We start from the raw sequence: 17,630 nt of genomic DNA, 5'->3' as shown, positions 1-17,630 counted from the left end.
CAGAATCAGTTCTTGGGAGGTATCCAGAAAGGACGTAAACCCTGCCAGATGTAGGGAAGTCTTGCTCTGTCTTGTTATGGGGAGTTTTAGTATGGAGTTCTCTTCTGTGTGGGGCTGGCACACAGGTTTCTTTCCGGTGTGTTTATTTTTCTTTTCTTTCTTTCAGGCTTAATATTTTACCACTCTGAGGACATCCCCAGCTTACTGCTAGAGTCAGATAGTGTAAAAGCATCCTAAAAAAAAAATGTCACTCTTAGTCTCTTTTGCAAACTTGGGCTTTTCCAAGGCTGCCTCTACTGTCCTTTGCTATTTCTTTCTGTTTCTCATAAATGAGGCTAGCACAGAAGGCAGGCAGCAGTGGTGCTCTCTTCTTCTGTGCTGTCTGCACTGCCTTCCTGAGCTGTGCCACTGCCACGTGTGTGTGTCCTGGAGTCCTCTGGGGCTGTCCCAGAGAGGCCAAGCTCAGAGAACACAGCAGATGGAAGCAGAGGTGCTAACCAGGTACAGCTGAGGGTTATCCCCTAAGCATCAGCACTTCTCTAGGAGACTCCTAGGCTTCCCCCTCATCCCTGCAAGGAGTCAGGCATTCTCAGAGGTGGCTTCCTTTCTTGCTCCATTGATGCATCAGAAATTTGAGGTTAGTATATTCCTTACATATTAGTATATGTACTGCTGTCAAACGCCTAAGGCAGTGTGCACCTATGTTTTGTGGTGAAATTCCAGTGGTTAGGCAAGTAAATGATGCGGGGTTTACTGGTACAGCTTAGATTTCTCTTTTTGAAAATGCAGGTGTATGTTATTTTATCCCAGTCCATTTTCTGATCTGATGTTACAGGAGGAAGTGATATTTTTAAGCTTGGCATTAAAATATCTTCCAATCAGTTAATGTAAGCATCTGGTGTTTTTATGTATTTCAAAAGCCCTAATAACAGCATTGCAATCCCTTAATGCTGTTTCTCACATTCTTGTTACAGTAGGTGTATGCCACACATCTTCTGGTTTAAACAGCTCAAAACAAATTTCAGCAATTTAATCTCGGTGTTGGAAAAAGGATCACAGCAGCTGCTGTAGTATTTTGTATTTATGCTAGTTTTTGTAAAGATTCATGACATACTCCCGTGGAGCTAAATATTGACAAGCATGCTCTGGCAAGCAAGATCAAGCTTGGTCAGTTAGTAGAGCTCAAGTCTGTGCATTGACACTGTGACCCAAGTCTGGAAACTATTATCCTACACCATTTATTTTGGCTTTATAGGTGATACTGTCCACTTGAATTAGGGATTTCTGCTGTATTTTTAATACTGTAACTGTGGATTCATATTTGATTTAGGACCACAGTACTTGCAAGGTTGGTTATACATCTGTGTATGATGACATCTTCAGTAGTGTACTGTGGATAGAATCACAAATGACAGCATAAAACTTACATGATTTCAAACCTACAAGCCAGAAGTAAACATTGAGCATAAAATAATTTTAAAATCACATTTATCTTTGAAACTGTAGAACAAACCATGTCCCAGAACTGTTGGTCTATGAAAGCTATTGATCAAAAGTGAAGTTTGGGCATGTATTCATTATGGGAGGTAATTTAGGAGATTAATTTTTTGCGTGTTCTGTAGATAAAAAGAAAAATCCACTTTTTTACTAATTATAAGACCACTATGTTTGTAATGCTTTTAGTTCACTTTTTGAATTTCTGAGTAAAGAACTTAAGCCGATTTGGGCTTCTAGTAAACTTGGCATATACATTAAATTGATTACCAGATGCATTGTGCAACATATGGCATTGTACAGCCTTTGTGTGCTTCATAGTATTTTCTTAAATTACCATCATTTGTTTTGATTCCAAAAATGCACTTGTCTCGGCTTTCTAGTGCTTTGGACTTAAATGCAGGCTTTCCAGTGCTGAACAGATGTGTTAAGAGTTTCACATGGAACATTTCTGCTTTTGTGAATCTTCCTCTTTGAGTTTTCCGTACACAGTATTGTGTCAGTGATAGCTCATGCAAATGGGATATCTTCATTGTGGTATGTACATTGATTGCCTAAAATAACCTTCAGAATTTAAGAATTCTACATAATCAAGAAAAGCACAGAAGCAACACAGTTTTCCCAAAGATACTGCCCCCAAAGTTAATTGTATATGTTTTATTTTAGGTTAGAGAAAGACAGGAAAGATGGAGAAAATAATTCCTTTATGGGTGACAGCAACAGTCAACTACAGTCCTGTATGCTTATGTGAACCCCTATATTTCCATGCTTGAGGCAGTGGTGTGAATAGGCATGACACTTCATCCATGAAAACACACAGAATAAGGTGCTTGGCAGTATGTAATTTACCTCTGAGAGGAGACTGTTTGAGTTGATTTACAAAGCATACTTCTAAAAAGTTATCCTTTAAATTACAGAGAGTTTTAGAGAAAAGGGTAAGAGGACATTTTGGGACATGGCACAAGGAATTTGTGACCAGGAGGGCCAATTGCTGCCTCTTCTGCTCAGGTGGAATTGCCCTCTTTACACACATTTCCAGGCGTCCCCTTGCAGTCTTTTTATTCTGGGAGATAAAAATATCATACTTTTTGGACATCCTCTCCTAGGAGGCACTGTGTAAGTGCCAGATACTGCTGGTGTGTGTTTTAACAGTAGCAGTGTGTGTTCTGATCAGTATTTTAAAATCAACAAACGCTTTGTGGGCCCCTGGCTTTCTGTTAATTGGCCTTTACTTTGATCACTGAAGACCAACAAATGCAGTTTAGGAGTTGTGTTGCTACCATTTTTCTTCAGTGGAAGCTGAGGGGATGAGTAAGTACATCAATTAAGTCCCTTACTCACCCTCTGAGCTGCCCTCATTGGATAATTAAAGTGATCTGACAGAGCAATACACTAAATTCCCTCGCACGCCCTTCTGTTGCTCTGAATACATCAAACAAATGAATATTTAGGCCTATTAATGCTGTTATTTTTTATTAATGCAGAAAGCAGAGTTATGGTATGAGTGTATAATTTCTTCTTGAAATCAGCACTGAGTTGTGTGACTGGTCGCAAGCAGGACTGATATAACCATGTTTTAATTACCAACCCTCAGTAATATATCCAGAGCTACTAAAGGCCCCTCCAAGTAGGGTTTGGGCTTCCTTTATTCCACAAATAGTTTACACAGCATGGACAAGCAATTATTCTGCTTCCTGTTACACCACTGACTCTTCAGCTTTCAGTATGTTCTCAGCTAAAGAAATGGCATGAAATTTCCTATAACTGTGAAGGTTATAAAAAAGAAAAAGAAAACAAAATGTAAAATTGTCATCCATGCATATCTAAGGCCTCAACTAAATCCAAGGTATCACCTCTCTGTTGGATGGGGAGTCTTTTTCATTCATGGAAAACTAAGTGTTGTCCTGTAAGTTTAATTTTTAAAAAAATCACAGAATACTCTGAGTGAGAAGGGACCCTCAAGGATCATCGAGTCCAGCTCACAGCCCTGCACAGCATCATCCCCAAGAGTCACACCATGTGCCTAATGGTATTTTCCAAATTCTTCTTCAACTTCTCAACAGGCTGGTGCTGGCCCTGGGGAGCCTATTCCAGTGCCCATCCATCCTCTGAGGGAAGAGTCTTTTTTTAATATCTGCCCTAAAAAAAAAAAAAAAAATCAAAGTGTAAGGAACTAAATATTTAGAAAATTATGTTCCTAGTTATGAAAGCATAATTATAAGAAAGTGTTCTTGTGTAATGAGCACTACATATCTGTCATACAGTGTTTTAATGTCTACAGTAGTTATTAGCTGAATATTTCCATTCTGTGAGCAACTGCCATTCTTGAAACTGATTGATGTTTATGAATAAAACACTTTTATTATGTGTTGCCAACCTCTGAAGACTAATCTTATAACCTACAGTGCCTACAAAGGAGTGATGATACCTGCTCTTTCTGGAACTAATCACATCTGAAGAAAGTGAAAGGCTGAAAACATTGTGGGTTTTTCCTGGAAAACTTTAATTGCATTTTAGACTATTCTACTACAAAATGGTTGTAGTGTTTATTTGACAAAAGTGACAGTGTGGGGGAAAAAAAATTTACAGGAAGAGACATGTTTGAATATAGGCAACTAACACAGTGGAGTGGCTTGGCTCAAGGCAGTGAATTTATTTGTGAGCTGATGAAACTGTGGTCTCAATTTTTCATTGTCTGGCTCCAAAACAGTCTTCTGATAGGGCATGCTGGTTGCAAAGTCTTCACTGACCTTTCATTAGTTTGTTTTGTGGGTTTGTGCTCTGTCCATTTGGGCCAACAGATCTGTAATTTCAGAAAAGAAAATGTACAAGAAAAAGAAAAGAGAATGCCCCTCCAAGTGTTTATCTTCTTAAAACCACACTGTCTTGCTAGGGCCTAGGAAATCTTTAGTCATGCTTTTAAAGCTTTTCAAAGGAGGAAAGCTGTAAGAAAACATTACAGGCAAGTTAGTAGTAAATATTGCTCAGAGACAACTCAGTGTTGGTGGAGGTTTTGTGCATTATTTAAATTTCTTCATCCTCATCCTGCCTCTGTCCCTTAGAGACTGATCTATAAAGGCATAGTGCCCTGTGGTTCCATCGGGAGATACCAGAAAATGGGAGCTTCTTTTGCTTTCCTCCCAAAAGAAAGCAGAGAAAGAAACTGATGCTAGCCAGCACTGGACTACAGTGTAATGTCTGAGCTTGGCTTGTAGGAGCAAGTTCAGCTGCTGACACTAACCTAAATGCACAGAGCCCCCTATGACAATATTTGTACTTTGGAAACCACCTAAAGATGGAAGATTGCTGCTCCAGAGACCCATCAGGTTCTCTGATTAAAATTAATAAGGCAAGTTTTGAGCTGAAGAATCCTCCCAATAAACTGTTTTCTGCAAATAGAATGAGAATCCAGATGTTCTCTAATTCATAATTTGATCACCAGATTATAGCTGGCCCTGCAACAGTTGCATCCTATCCAGCCCTTGGTATGAACAACTCTAGGTTTTGCTCTTGATCACAAAAATCTTTGTCTGCCCAGATGCTTTTGTGTCAGAATTAGAAACAGCAAAGTGAAATTCTCAAAAGCCCCCATGCTTTGCTTCTTTTCCCAACCCTACCCTGGTAGCAGTAGGCTGCTTCCCAGATATCTCAGAAGACTCTGGTATGGGCCTTCTTTCCAAATGATGACACAGCCCACCAGCTTACAGGCACATGCAGATCCCCACGAACAGTCAAGGTAGGTAGTTTCCATTTATTGCTGGGAGGAAAAAAAGTGTCAAGTAACTTCCTACTCATCCTATGGCAAGCAGAGTAGGGCTGTGTGCTTCAGCTACCTTAGGTATAGCTATCAGTTCTCCTACTCTTGGTTGTGTGAGTCTTGAGAAATGGGAAGTGTTGAAATAAATGGCTATGATACACATAGTGTTGAAATAAACATTTATTTTAACACATTGTATGTGATGAGCCATTTATTTTAACACTTTTCACTTGAAGTGTTGAAATAACAGGTTTTATCAGGGGACGTGTCATCTACTGTTTTATGTATATGTGAATATGGAAATACATTTACTGAGTGTGCATGTATATATATACTCACACAGATTATATGGATATGTAATAATAATATGGTAGATGTGTATGTAGACACTAATGAACAGGCAAATACAGTGTTTTCTACTCAAACTGAGTCTTTTGTGTTTGTGACATACTTTTAATGTATCTATAAATAGATCTAAATATATTTGTACATAAAATTGTTTATTACTAGATAACAGCAACTGGATGAGATAGATAAAATAGAGGGATAGACAATAAAATAGATAAACCTTAAAATAGGACAATGATTAACTTGAGTTATGTAAAGCAAGAAAGAAATACTTTATCTGAGCTTTCTAGATATCTAGGCCCGGTTTCTCTCATTTGCTGTAGTTTCTGAAGTTCTGCATCCCTTTCTGTGATGGACTTCTTAGGCAAGTGGTTATTAAACAGCACAAGGTATGAGTCAGGTTTTGTAAATGGCCTGAAAAGTTGCTATACTGCATTTTTCAGTAATTTTGGCTTTTTAAATACAGTGTAGGAACCTCAATTCCCTGCTCAGCAGGCAATCATGTCTCTTCCAGTGTGTCCTTACTTGTACTAAATTGCCTTTTTGCAGTTAGAATTATGTATGTGCTAAGGCACTGGCACAGACATGTGGGCATACACACACGTCCTGGTTCCAGGGTCGTGTTGACTGTGGTGGTTGTTATGGAGGTTAAAACCAGCTCAAACAAAGGTAGCACTGCCGAGGCTGACAGAGGCAAGGCTGCCTTTGAACAAATCTGTAAATAGCCAGAACCATTTCTACCACACTTCAGGTTAAATGTCAGTCTCTGCATTGGAATAAAAGGGCAGCAAGCCCTACCCTGTGATAAAGTGAACTACTCACATCTTTTGAGGGGAAGAATTCAGCACGAACTCATTTGTCCCTTTGAGATGGCTGCAGTGATCTTGTCTGGTAACTGGGCAATATTTTCTAAATGGGCTGTTCATTGGCTCTTATGCTGGTCCTATTTATGTGTATTATGTTTGAAGCTTACCCTGGCTATTAGCACCGTTTTATTACCTTTTCATTACTGTTGTATCACTATTTGTTTTATTGATTAGCACTGGCACTCTCTGGGTGGCAGGCAGGGTTTGTCCTGGCCAGGGGAGGGTTGCAGTGCAAAAGTGCCAAACCTCCTGCAGCAGCACCAGCCCCACCACACTGGAGCAGCTGACTCGGGCTCCAGGTCGTGGTGGGCAGCAAGAGCAAGGCAGTCAAGGCAAAGAAAGGACTTCCTGAGCCACCCAAAGAACATGGAAAGCATTCTGTCAGACAGTTTCCAGCTCCAAGCCAAACCGAAGTAAAAACCATGAGAGAAATTAAATAATGAACATGTGATGAATTGCAACAGAAAATGCTTTGCTAGGTTTCGTGCTGATGACCAGAAGTACCGACTTTTTGTGAATCTGTAGTTTTCAGTGAGAGAATGGCTTTGTTAGGAGATGTTTAACCACTTGCAGCATTCACAAAACAATTTGTATCTGTCCTCTTGGTTTTTCCTATTGAAGTTTGATATGAGTGAAAATAACTCCAGGTCTCCATGGATAAATAATATTTACAGATAAGAAAAAATTAATTTTTCCCTCTCTCTTTCTCTGATTCTCGCCTTTTTTTAATGGAGAGAATTCTCTGAAGAGTACTAAACATTTACTGAATGAGAGCTCTGGTGATTTTATGAATTTTTAGCTGAAAGAGCAGAAATAATGATTTGTATTAATTCAGAAATGGTAAAATTAAATCCTAAAAAGGACACTGATTTTTCTCTGTGATTATGGAAGTCCAAGCTTTTTTTTTTTTTTTTCTATTTGAGTACAATTTTTTTAAAGGAAATATGAAGCAAAATTATTGCCTCTTTTTTCCATTCAGAGGTTGGTTCAATTCTGTATGTATCAGAAACAGAATCACATCTGATGTAAGCTTTGAAATTAAGAGGAAGTGTCAGTAGTTATCAGAAGAACTATTGACACACTATCAATGTGTCCAGATAGTCATGATATGCTGACAAAACCTGTCCAGATAGTCATGATATGCTGACAATACCATATCAACTGACAAAACCTGTCAGTTGATATGGTATCAAGAGCCTGCTATAGCAGAGTTAGATAGAAGTTCTTTCAAATCTGCAGAATCATGAACTTTAGTAAAGTCTTGTGACAAATCCTGACTTCTCTGTAGTCAGCAGAACCTTTGCCATTGATTTGGTAGAGCTGGTGCATTGCCCATCACAACTTTTGAACAACATGAAACATTGAGTAGCCATTGGTTTGATGGTGTAGGGTGACTGATGTAGAGATATTCCATGAAAGGACTATTCCCTTGAATTCTCCATTGGTACATGAATAACTAAGATTTTTGGTTGGAAATAGCCAGAGCCAGAGCCAGAGCCTGTTAGTGATTTTGGCAAATGGCTATTAATGAGTAATGATGGACTGAAGGACTGACCAGGCAGGGAAATAGATAGGGAGCTGTGAGAAGAGTCATCACTGCATCTTCAGAAGTGCTGGGCTGTGCAGCATTTAAGCTGTGGCAAGGTCCATCCTGCTCTTGCTTTCTGGGAATTCCTGTATTTCTTACTGCAGGAAGTATTGTGTGTCCCATTTGCAGATCTCATAACAACTGTGGATAGTCTTTCTCTCTAAACACGTCTGTTCATTGGGTTTTCTTCTGCATATAAATGCATTCTCTGGTCATTTTGAAGGATGTGTCTGCTACACTGTTTCATTAAACTGCCACGTTATCAGGTAATTGTTTAAACATAATGCCATAGCACTATCAAAAGGAAAGGTGAACTAATGGCATTTGCAAATGTCAGGGATTATCTTAACACTTTTATTATAGTTTATAAAAAGTAGGTTCAGGGCATTCCATGGCAATTATTTCCACAGAAATTGGTTATTTAAATAAATTGCTAATTATCTGGATATGACAGTATTGAAAACCCTGCTAATGAGTTATTTGATAAGTGTAGCTTATGGTGGCCACCTACAGGTGGCAGAAAGAAAGAGCGAGCAGAGTAATTGCAATCGGGAGGAATGTGATGCAAATGGATTGTGTGTAACCTGCAAGTTTGCCTGGACTGTTTGCAAATGCAGATTATGTAAAGTACTTTGATTGCTAGTATTAGGCAGCATACACACTATGCAGAAAATGTCTTGACAAAGAATTATGTTTTCTGGGCTTTTTTCCTGATCTCCAAACTTTCATACCTACTTACTTTCCAAAGCATTGGATTGATATCTACAATGCCTGAACTTTTCCAGACCATTTTCCTTGTATAATGCTTTTCACCCAAGTTTATTATTTGCTGTCACTGGGTTCTTTTGTAATTAGCATGATTTATTTTAACAGTGTGGGACATAACCGTGCCAGTTTTCTTCCAAGAAGGTATCTACAGAGGGAGGAAAGGTGATGTTGCTTAGATTTGGGGGCTAACATTTTTTAGAAGCACAGACTTTAGCAATGACTTATTAGTAAAAAAATTACATATCAGCTACTTATTCTTTGTAATATTCAGGCTCAGTGGTTTAAATCTCAAATCTGTGATATAATATAAAGCAAATTAAAAAATAATTTTACTTGAAAATGCACAGAGTGGAGAGAATTGACCCAAATTCATTTTTATTTCATCATAGATACAAAAATTTGGTTTGAGTTGCTCTACTATCCAAAGGTATGAGAGTCTGCTTTCCTTTAAAATCTGTTTCTCTTGTTCGTAGAGAGTTTGATAAAGACCACTGAGACTGTTTCAATATTCTGTCTCAGTAGTACCAGTCTGAATTGACTCTGTTGGCTGCTTTTTAATGGACTGGGATCATCTTTATTTAAAGGCCTCATTAGAGCTACCTCATATATGCATTGAAAACTTTAAACTACCAAATTGGTCCAATATATTGCAAGTGAGAATGCAGCCCAGTATTCAAGACATCTGAGATTATTTTTCTCCCATTGGTGGATCACTGGGATCAGAAGATCTGAATTGTTTCTGCTAGGAATTCCCAAAGCTACTAGGTTGCTTGAAACTTAACACCAGGCTTCTTGAAGAAAGTTTGACTCTCAAGACTCAATCTAGTGAACATTTTTGGTGTTTGACAGGATCAAGTCCTCTCAGGACTCCTAGTACTTAAGAAGTTATAATAAAACATGTGTTTTCTGGCATTGGTAAAGGTTGTTTTACTTTCTAAGGAAAAACAAACAAGCAAATAAGCAGGCATATTATCTTTCATCAGTTTGTCATCAGCCTGCTATCCTTGGTGGACAAGAGCAGCTCTGCCTACCTGTGCTGATGAGGGAGAGACATTTGCTTGATCTATGTTCTGCTTCTCCTTCATGTTGTGTTTTCACTATTGGATTTCCTTGACTGATAGTCTGAAAAGTCTTACAAATAAAATAAAATAAAATAAAATAAAATAAAATAAAATAAAATAAAATAAAATGCCAAAGCTCTTTGTTTTAAGGCAAGAAAAAGGTCAGGGACTTTCACATCTTAAAATTATTTCATTGTTTATGTCTTTCCGTAATAGCAAATATTTGTTCCATAATTAATGAGACTTTAAAGAGTAGCTTTCAACATAGAGTAGCATGTCATCTCCACGAGGTATTTTTCTGTCTTTCATTTTTATATCTCACTCGCCTGCCTGAAGTCTTGATAAATGGACTTTGTTTATTAAATCTCATTATTTTGCAGCAAGGTAAATGATAGCCACATCTAGCATCTGGTAGCAGCTGTAGCACTTCTATCAGGAGAGTACCATATCAGCAGTTTCCTCAGCTACGGGTGCTTAACTAGTGGAATTACAGGTCCCAGCGTGTCAAAGTATGTGGTAGATGCTTATCTTTTAGTATGTGAGCTGTCTTTCAAATGCATGCTGGATTTGGATCTCAGCTTCTTAAATACCATTGGATTTATCAGAAAACGTTCTGCAAATTCCCACTACTACTTACAGATCTTTTAAAATTTGGCATTAAATCTCCTTTATTTCAACCTTTTAAAAACTCCTTCTCCACAAATGTCTATAATGAAATTTATTACCTTCCTATGTACTTGTATGAAAATGCAGGAAAATAGAGATTGTTAGTCAAATTGAGTTCATTTCCTTTTTTTTTTTTTTAATTTGTCTTCTTTTTTAATAGCTTGGTATTACTATTGTTTCTATTGTTTGCATTCTTTTTTTTTTTTCTTTAATCTGGTAGGTTGTTTCACCATTTCATTAGGCAGTTGGATCTCTATCACAAGCAAATCACATTGTATTCTAGCCCAGCAGCTTTTGTTACAGAGGGGGAAGCTTCTGAACTGTTGATGAAAAAATGTAAGGGGGAGAACGGCTTCAGCTTATGTTGTGCTTGTTCCATATGAGTAGACTAATAAAAAAATGCTGGGATAAATGGTGAGACCTTAGTGAACCCTCTGATTGTCATTACATCCATTTATTTACTCTCATCAGAAGCACTTCTGAAATGTTTTTAAATTCATTTGGGTGAATTATAAATGAATGGAATACTTTTGCAATCATACCAATTTATCACTAATTTACTAATCACTAAATGTAAGTAATAACTCATATTATGAATATCAAATTCAGCTAATACTAAGAAGTACCTATGTTCCATAATAAATTCTAAGTATCATTGCTAATTCTGCTAGACTTCATTGAATCATATGCTTGATTTCTTTGGGCTGAATGAAAGCCTTTCTGATTACCTATTGTGCTGAAACCTTAAATAAGCTGTCATTTGGTCCTTTTCCTGAACTGACCACTGTACAGAGACAGTCATTTAAGTGAGAAGGGGGCTAATTATATTCTGGAAATATTTTCCTGTGGAACTCTTTGCTACAAGATATCTTTAAGGCCAAGGGTCTACAAGCCTTTAAAACCCATTGAAAGCAAACTCTTAAGAGTTATGTTGGGGTTACAAGTATATAGCCCTTCATGCCTCAAAGCAGATTGGGAAGAAATTTCCCTGTAGCCACATGATTTCAGAGTTACCAGTGTCTGTATTCATTCACCTTTCTAAAAAACAGCTACCTCATCACACTGAGATTCTGGAGCTGTGTTAGCCTGAAAGCAATGTAGCTAGTCTGATGATTACTTCTAGCTTTAATTTAAAAAACTGAATATTTGAAGAATTTCCTGAACTACTGTTTTTGATGAGATTACTTTCAGTGGTTTTGGCTGTGTAGTGTATGTTTTGGCCTGTACACCTTCCAAAAGTCTTTATTTGTAAATCTGTCAGAGCAAACAGCATGGTGTCCTTTTTTTTTTCCCTCAAGCATATCTCTAAGACTGGACCATGAATTATGTCATATTTGCTCTTTGGACACTTAACAGTCATCCTCTTTTAAAGAATTGTCCCGTTCCTTTCAAACACATTACTAACAATGGGAAATAGTCCCTAGTGTCCTAGGGAAAGGTTCTGCTCAACTCCAGATTCTTTCTGTGAACTGTTCTGTTGGGATCTTAGATTCTTTAAAGCAGTTTTGGTGAGATTTCACATTTTTATCTATCAGGTTCTAGTTTTCCTGAAGATATATCAACAGTGCATCTTGGGTTAGGCTGTCCCTTTCATGTGCATAAAGTTTATTTGCTGTTACCTCATGCAGTACTGAGGGGGGAAAAACTGCCTGACAGCTACAGCTATACAGGTCCTCTGGGAGTGATGTGTCCTCTCTTACACTATTGTTGCCCAGTGATGGCATCAAATTATCCTAAAGCTTCTGTAAATTAAGTAGAAATTTTAATAATGTGGGGGTTATCTAGAGAAATCACAACTAGCCTAAAAAATAACCGGAAGTGTCATCTATCTATGTTGTCCATCATTTAATGAGCAGCATCTGTAGGCATATTTTAATACTTGCATACTATCAGTAGAATGTAGTCAAAACAGATGCATTGCAGACACAGTGTATTAAGACTTTAATCGTAATCCTCTAAATATAGCAGGGGGTTGTCTGACTCAACCTCTATGTACCATTTGAAATAAGAGCTCCAGTTTTGGAGATACTACCATAAATGAATGTACCTTATTCTTTTGAGAATTTGACAATCATATTAATAGTTAGAGGAGGCTTACTTAAAGAATTATCTGAATCTACAAACATCCAGAAGGGGAAACAAATAAAATATTATATGTCAAGTGCAGTGAAATGGCACTTTTAAACAATTTTTAGCTGAACATAAATAAATGAGATGTTTGCTCTTAGTTGGACAACATTTAGGTTCAAAAAATCAACCTGATTCTTTATGTAGAAACATAGATCTCTTTATTGACAGTGTACTGTATGGTAAAGTATTGCTTTCTGTCTCAGACATTGTTAGTCTTTGTTTTGAGCATCAGCTAAAATGTTCAAGCTAGCTTTGCATTGTTTATCCAAATGTTTCTGCCACTTTCTGTATTCCAGCCACATGCATAAATTGCTGTACAAGTGTTGATACCACTCGCAACCCACTTGGTGTCAGTTTATAAATGAATATAACCTGTTCAGAATTAGATGTTAGTTCCTGATGTTGCTGTACCATGAGGGATGTGCAAGTTCCATCAGGGTCAGTGGGATGTTGCTAACCCGCTGTGCTGGTTTTCTGCAGGAAATGCTATCCGGCCCATCGCCCTCCGCGCAGTGTCCGCCATCGCCCGTGCTCTCCCAGGATTTCCCATCTTGGCAACTGGAGGCATCGATTCTGCTGAGACTGGGCTGCAGTTTCTGCACAGTGGGGCTTCTGTCTTACAGGTACTGCTTCTTTCTTTAAAATGTTAACATTCAAGTACCTGTGATTAGGATCATAATGTATCTTCCTTTCAAACATTCAGATAGTGTGGAGTTTCTACCATTGAAAAGAATTTTCATGCTTTTCACTTCATGTTGTTTGCTAAGAGACATTCATTTCACATGGAGGTGGAGGAGGAGTTGCCAGAAGAAAACTTTGGGTGTTCTAATACCAATCTGGGAAAAGGTTAACCATGAGTTTGTTAGTACTCATTGTCTCTAGCTTAAATGATTTAAAATTTAAATGTCTCTCTCTCCCTTGTCATACAAACAGGGTTGACACAGAGTTTAGCTTGACCTATGTGTTCTTCCTGTATTCTCTGTTTTTCTTTTCTGCAAAGAGCCTTCTCAAGGTGAGGGTGCTTTCAAAGAGTATTACGTTGGGCTTGCAGGGAGCCAGTTTAAAGTAACTTTTGTTTATGAGGCATCTGGGTGCCTTGGAGGTGTTCATAGAAACAGGAGGTGTAGTGCTGCACCCACTGCACGAGGTGCTGGCATTGCACTGGAGTGAGGTGTCAGCTGCATTCAGCAGTCAGGCTGTTTGCATTGCCTGAGGCTCGGTTTGAGCTGCTGGCTGCACTGGCATGGCTGCTTAGTCCCTGTCGTGGAAGGAAGCCTTGGTGGCTTCGCATTACAGGCACCAGGAAATTGGCCAAAAATCAACCCCTTACCTCTCTGCCAGGCATGTCTGGGCACCAGTGCAGCATATATGTTAGACTGGCTGAGGAGCAGGTGGTCTTTATGTTATATTGTTACATTCTGGTAGATGTTCATCCCCTTTATCTGTGGGTCCCACCATAGACAACAGCAGCTGTGGATCCTGTGAATATCGGCTTTGTGTCACTCCATGGGATGACTAGAGTGGTTTCATTCCCACAATTCACTTTGACATTGAAATTAGATTCAGTGTGACCATCCTTTTTACACAGCTACAGTGACTGCTGCGATTAGTCATTTGTTTGCTGTTTCAAAAAAAAAAAAAAAAAAGCCAGCTCAGTATTTTGGTTTGGTTGGGTTTTTTAAATGCACATCAAAGTTAGCATCTCTGGGAGCTGAAGCAGAAGGCTGTTCCTTTTTTATAGACTTTCTATGTTACTTGGATTTATTAATACCATTTCCTTTTTTTTCAGTTATATTAAAGTGATCCAAACTTTTCTTTTTCATGGGCAGATGAAAGATTAGTCTTTCTTACACAATTGTCTGAGAGCTTCTTCCATATAAATATTAAGTAAGTGCAAATTGCAGGGCAGCATTTGTCTACAAAAAAAAATAGGATTGGCAAGGATTGTTTTTAGTGCTCTAGATGCATTTCATTTGTTATTGCTGCACTTTCAATGGCTTTGTCTGCAGCAATGTTACATGATCTGAACTACATAGAATGAAATTATTTTCTGTTCTATGTCTGCCATATCTGTTTCTGGATGACTAAAAATCAAGGGATATAATGTGCCTTTTTCACTTCTATTTTATATAGGTTATGTAGCTGTTTTTTATTCTTTCTCTTTTTTTTTCTGTTGGTTTGTCCCAATGGTAATGGGAAATTCTGAAATACAATTTCATGCGGACATGCCAGTCAGTGCTTGAGAGAAAGACTATTTGATTTACAAGACATTAATTATTGTTTTCTTTTTAGTAGTAATCAAATTCTCTGAAACTGGCTTGCACAAAGGACTTGGATCTGTACAGATCTTTTGCCCTTTACAGAACAATTCCTCTTTTCAACAAATTTTTCCCAGAGATGCTGAAAAAACTTTTTTTGTTCTTAGGTTTCACCAGTTTAACTTAAGTCATCTCTAGAACTGATTTTAAACTCCTCTGGATCAAAAATATCCTCAGTTTGAGTGGTTTATTTCTGTTTCACTAAAGTACGGAAGCAGTTTAAACTAATCCGAGATAAATGGATTCTAAAGTGGCTGTGTAGGTACAGATCTGAACTAGTTCAATTGCATCCATTTTGAAATAAGCCTTTAGTAAGCTTCATGCTAGATTGTGAATATAGGCCATAAGTCTTTCCCTCATGATGGGAAGGACAGATGGAAGGGAGAAGGAAATGAGTAATCTCTATAGAAAGTCGTTAAAGAAATGCACTTCCTGGGACTAGACTGAAACTTATTTGCTTCTCAGATGAGATACATTGTAATCAAAAAAGCCTCATCTTCACAGGTCGTTTTTGGACCCTAATTAGGATTATGAGGATCATTTTCATTGTTTTCCTTCTAAACAAGGTCATGCAAATAGCCAGCTAATATTCTTTTCCCTGGATCCCAGTCTCTCACACATGTCCTTGGTATCAAATGCCCAACTTGCTCTTTCAGCAGCCACAACCTCTGTTGCTTACAGCTTTGACATTCATTTCTGCTTTCTCAGTACTGACATACAGAGCGAGTACAGAATTTGTCGATAACATCAAATAAAGTGATCTACTGAATGGTTCAGTATTTAAGATTCATTGCATAGCAAGTCTCTGAGGTAAGCAGGTAGAAGCTGGGACTGTACCGGGGGAATTCTATGTGTGTGAGAGCCTTATCTCAAGTATCTGCTTTGGATACTGTTGGAGGTGGTTCTGAAGAGGCGCTCAGACTGACACACCACTGCACATTTTGTGATTTGTCTTCACATTTCCAAAGCCACGAGGATGCCTTATGACTGATCCAGAGCAAGCAGCCTGGGCTTTGGCAGTGATGGAGCTGTGCCACAGAGGCACAGAGGGGCTTAAAACTGGGGTGTGTCACTGCTCTCACCACTCTGTTACCCTGCAGTGCTTGAGAAGGGAGGGGACTGCCAGATCATCCAGCATTACACACGGTCCCACACTGCACAGTTGCTCAGGCTGTGCTGATCTGTCCATGGAGCCCAGCTTGAGAGCCTGGCACAGCAGCACTTGCTTGGCCACTGGGCTTCCCTGCCTTGTGTCCCAACAAGTCCTGTGTCTTCTCTGCCATGGCAGTGGGATGTTCATGGCCTAGGATAATAAGGAGGCTTTGTGTGAGTTGCTTTAATTGCAATGTAGCATATCTGTTAGAGAAAAGGTTTATAAATAATAAATGTTCTTCCATTAAAAGCAAGATCAGGTTTTCCTCTTCAGATATTTCACCTGCAATTAGTTCTCCATTATTTTTTCCAATTGCTTTTATTTTTAAAACACAGGGATTTATTTTCCATTTGCAAAATCATTATACACAGGAATGCAAGTCAGGAGTCAGGCGGTAAGCCATATTTTGCTGTATGGCATAACCACCTCAAGTGGTATTAGCAGGTATATTAGGAAATGGTGTGGGGAGAGTTTCAGTTATCAAAATATGTTCTATCCCCTCCTTTAGAGGATGGAGGACATCATCTTAGTATTGTTCACAAGAAGGTTTCGATGTAAGGAATTCTGCAGGAGGTATGGAAACCAAATAGGTTATTGTAGACTTTATACAGTAATTCAACAGAGCATTCTTCCCCTTCATGGACTTCAGAAACACTTGCAAAAAGACCCCACTTATTTTTAATTTCTCATTGAAGATGCTGAAACATTTCAGTCATTCTTCAGCTGATTCCATAGCACTGTAGTTTTTTAACATACCTGAATCTACCAACCCCTTTTCAGTACAGGCATGAAAATTAAAAAAAAATAACCAACCAACAATTTTAATATGAAATAATCCTGCACTCATTGTATACTAGGAGCTCCAGAAATGTCTAGAAAGCACCTTTCTGTGATACATGTCATTATTACAGTTTTCCAGTGAGGTTGAGGTATTTTATTTCTAATTAAAGTAAGTTTTTTTTAAAGCCCCAATTTATCAAAATTAGATGTATATCAAATTTTTTTGCATGTTTTGCAACATGTATGTGATTTACCATGTCACACTGATGGTTTTTTAGATTTTTGCAAGGTTTTAAAAGAGACATACATTTTTAAAAGTCATCTTGCTGCAGGAAATTAAAATGGGAAACAATTATAAAAATTTCAGTGGAAAGAGAAAATGCATTATGGAAAAAGCAATAAAAGCATAAAAATATTAAAGTAAAAATCACTTCACAGTAGCCTGTATGATTCAATTGTAGATCAATATTGTGTAGTTAATGCATTAGCAGTAGAGCATTAATTTGCAATTACAGCAGGTGATCTGATCCTCTGTGTTCTGTCCATTGACATAAATGACCTTTTGTTGAAAGAGATTCTGTAGTCATTATTTCTAGCAGATGTAACTAAAAAAAAAGCGGTAGAACAAAGAGGTACTTTCTAAAGTATATTTGCTTCATGGTAGAACCTTTCAGCATTACATTCTGGTATGGAATACTTTG

At 38.1% G+C, this 17,630-nt stretch overlaps 1 protein-coding gene across 1 annotated transcript in view; it reads left to right on the top strand.

The window, feature by feature from the left end:
- Nucleotides 1–17,630, top strand: part of DPYD (dihydropyrimidine dehydrogenase) — a 339,118-nt gene that overhangs the window by 260,983 nt on the left and 60,505 nt on the right. The window contains exon 19 of the mRNA XM_053950943.1: nucleotides 13,159–13,301. Coding sequence (XP_053806918.1) covers nucleotides 13,159–13,301 — 143 coding nt within the window. The remainder of the gene's footprint in view (nucleotides 1–13,158; nucleotides 13,302–17,630) is intronic.

Source organism: Vidua chalybeata, chromosome 9 (assembly GCF_026979565.1).
Source record: "Vidua chalybeata isolate OUT-0048 chromosome 9, bVidCha1 merged haplotype, whole genome shotgun sequence".
In the NCBI taxonomy this organism is placed as follows: Eukaryota; Metazoa; Chordata; class Aves; order Passeriformes; family Viduidae; genus Vidua; species Vidua chalybeata.
The sequence above is the reverse complement of the archived record's forward strand: the minus strand, read 5'-3'. Positions and strand labels throughout refer to the sequence as shown.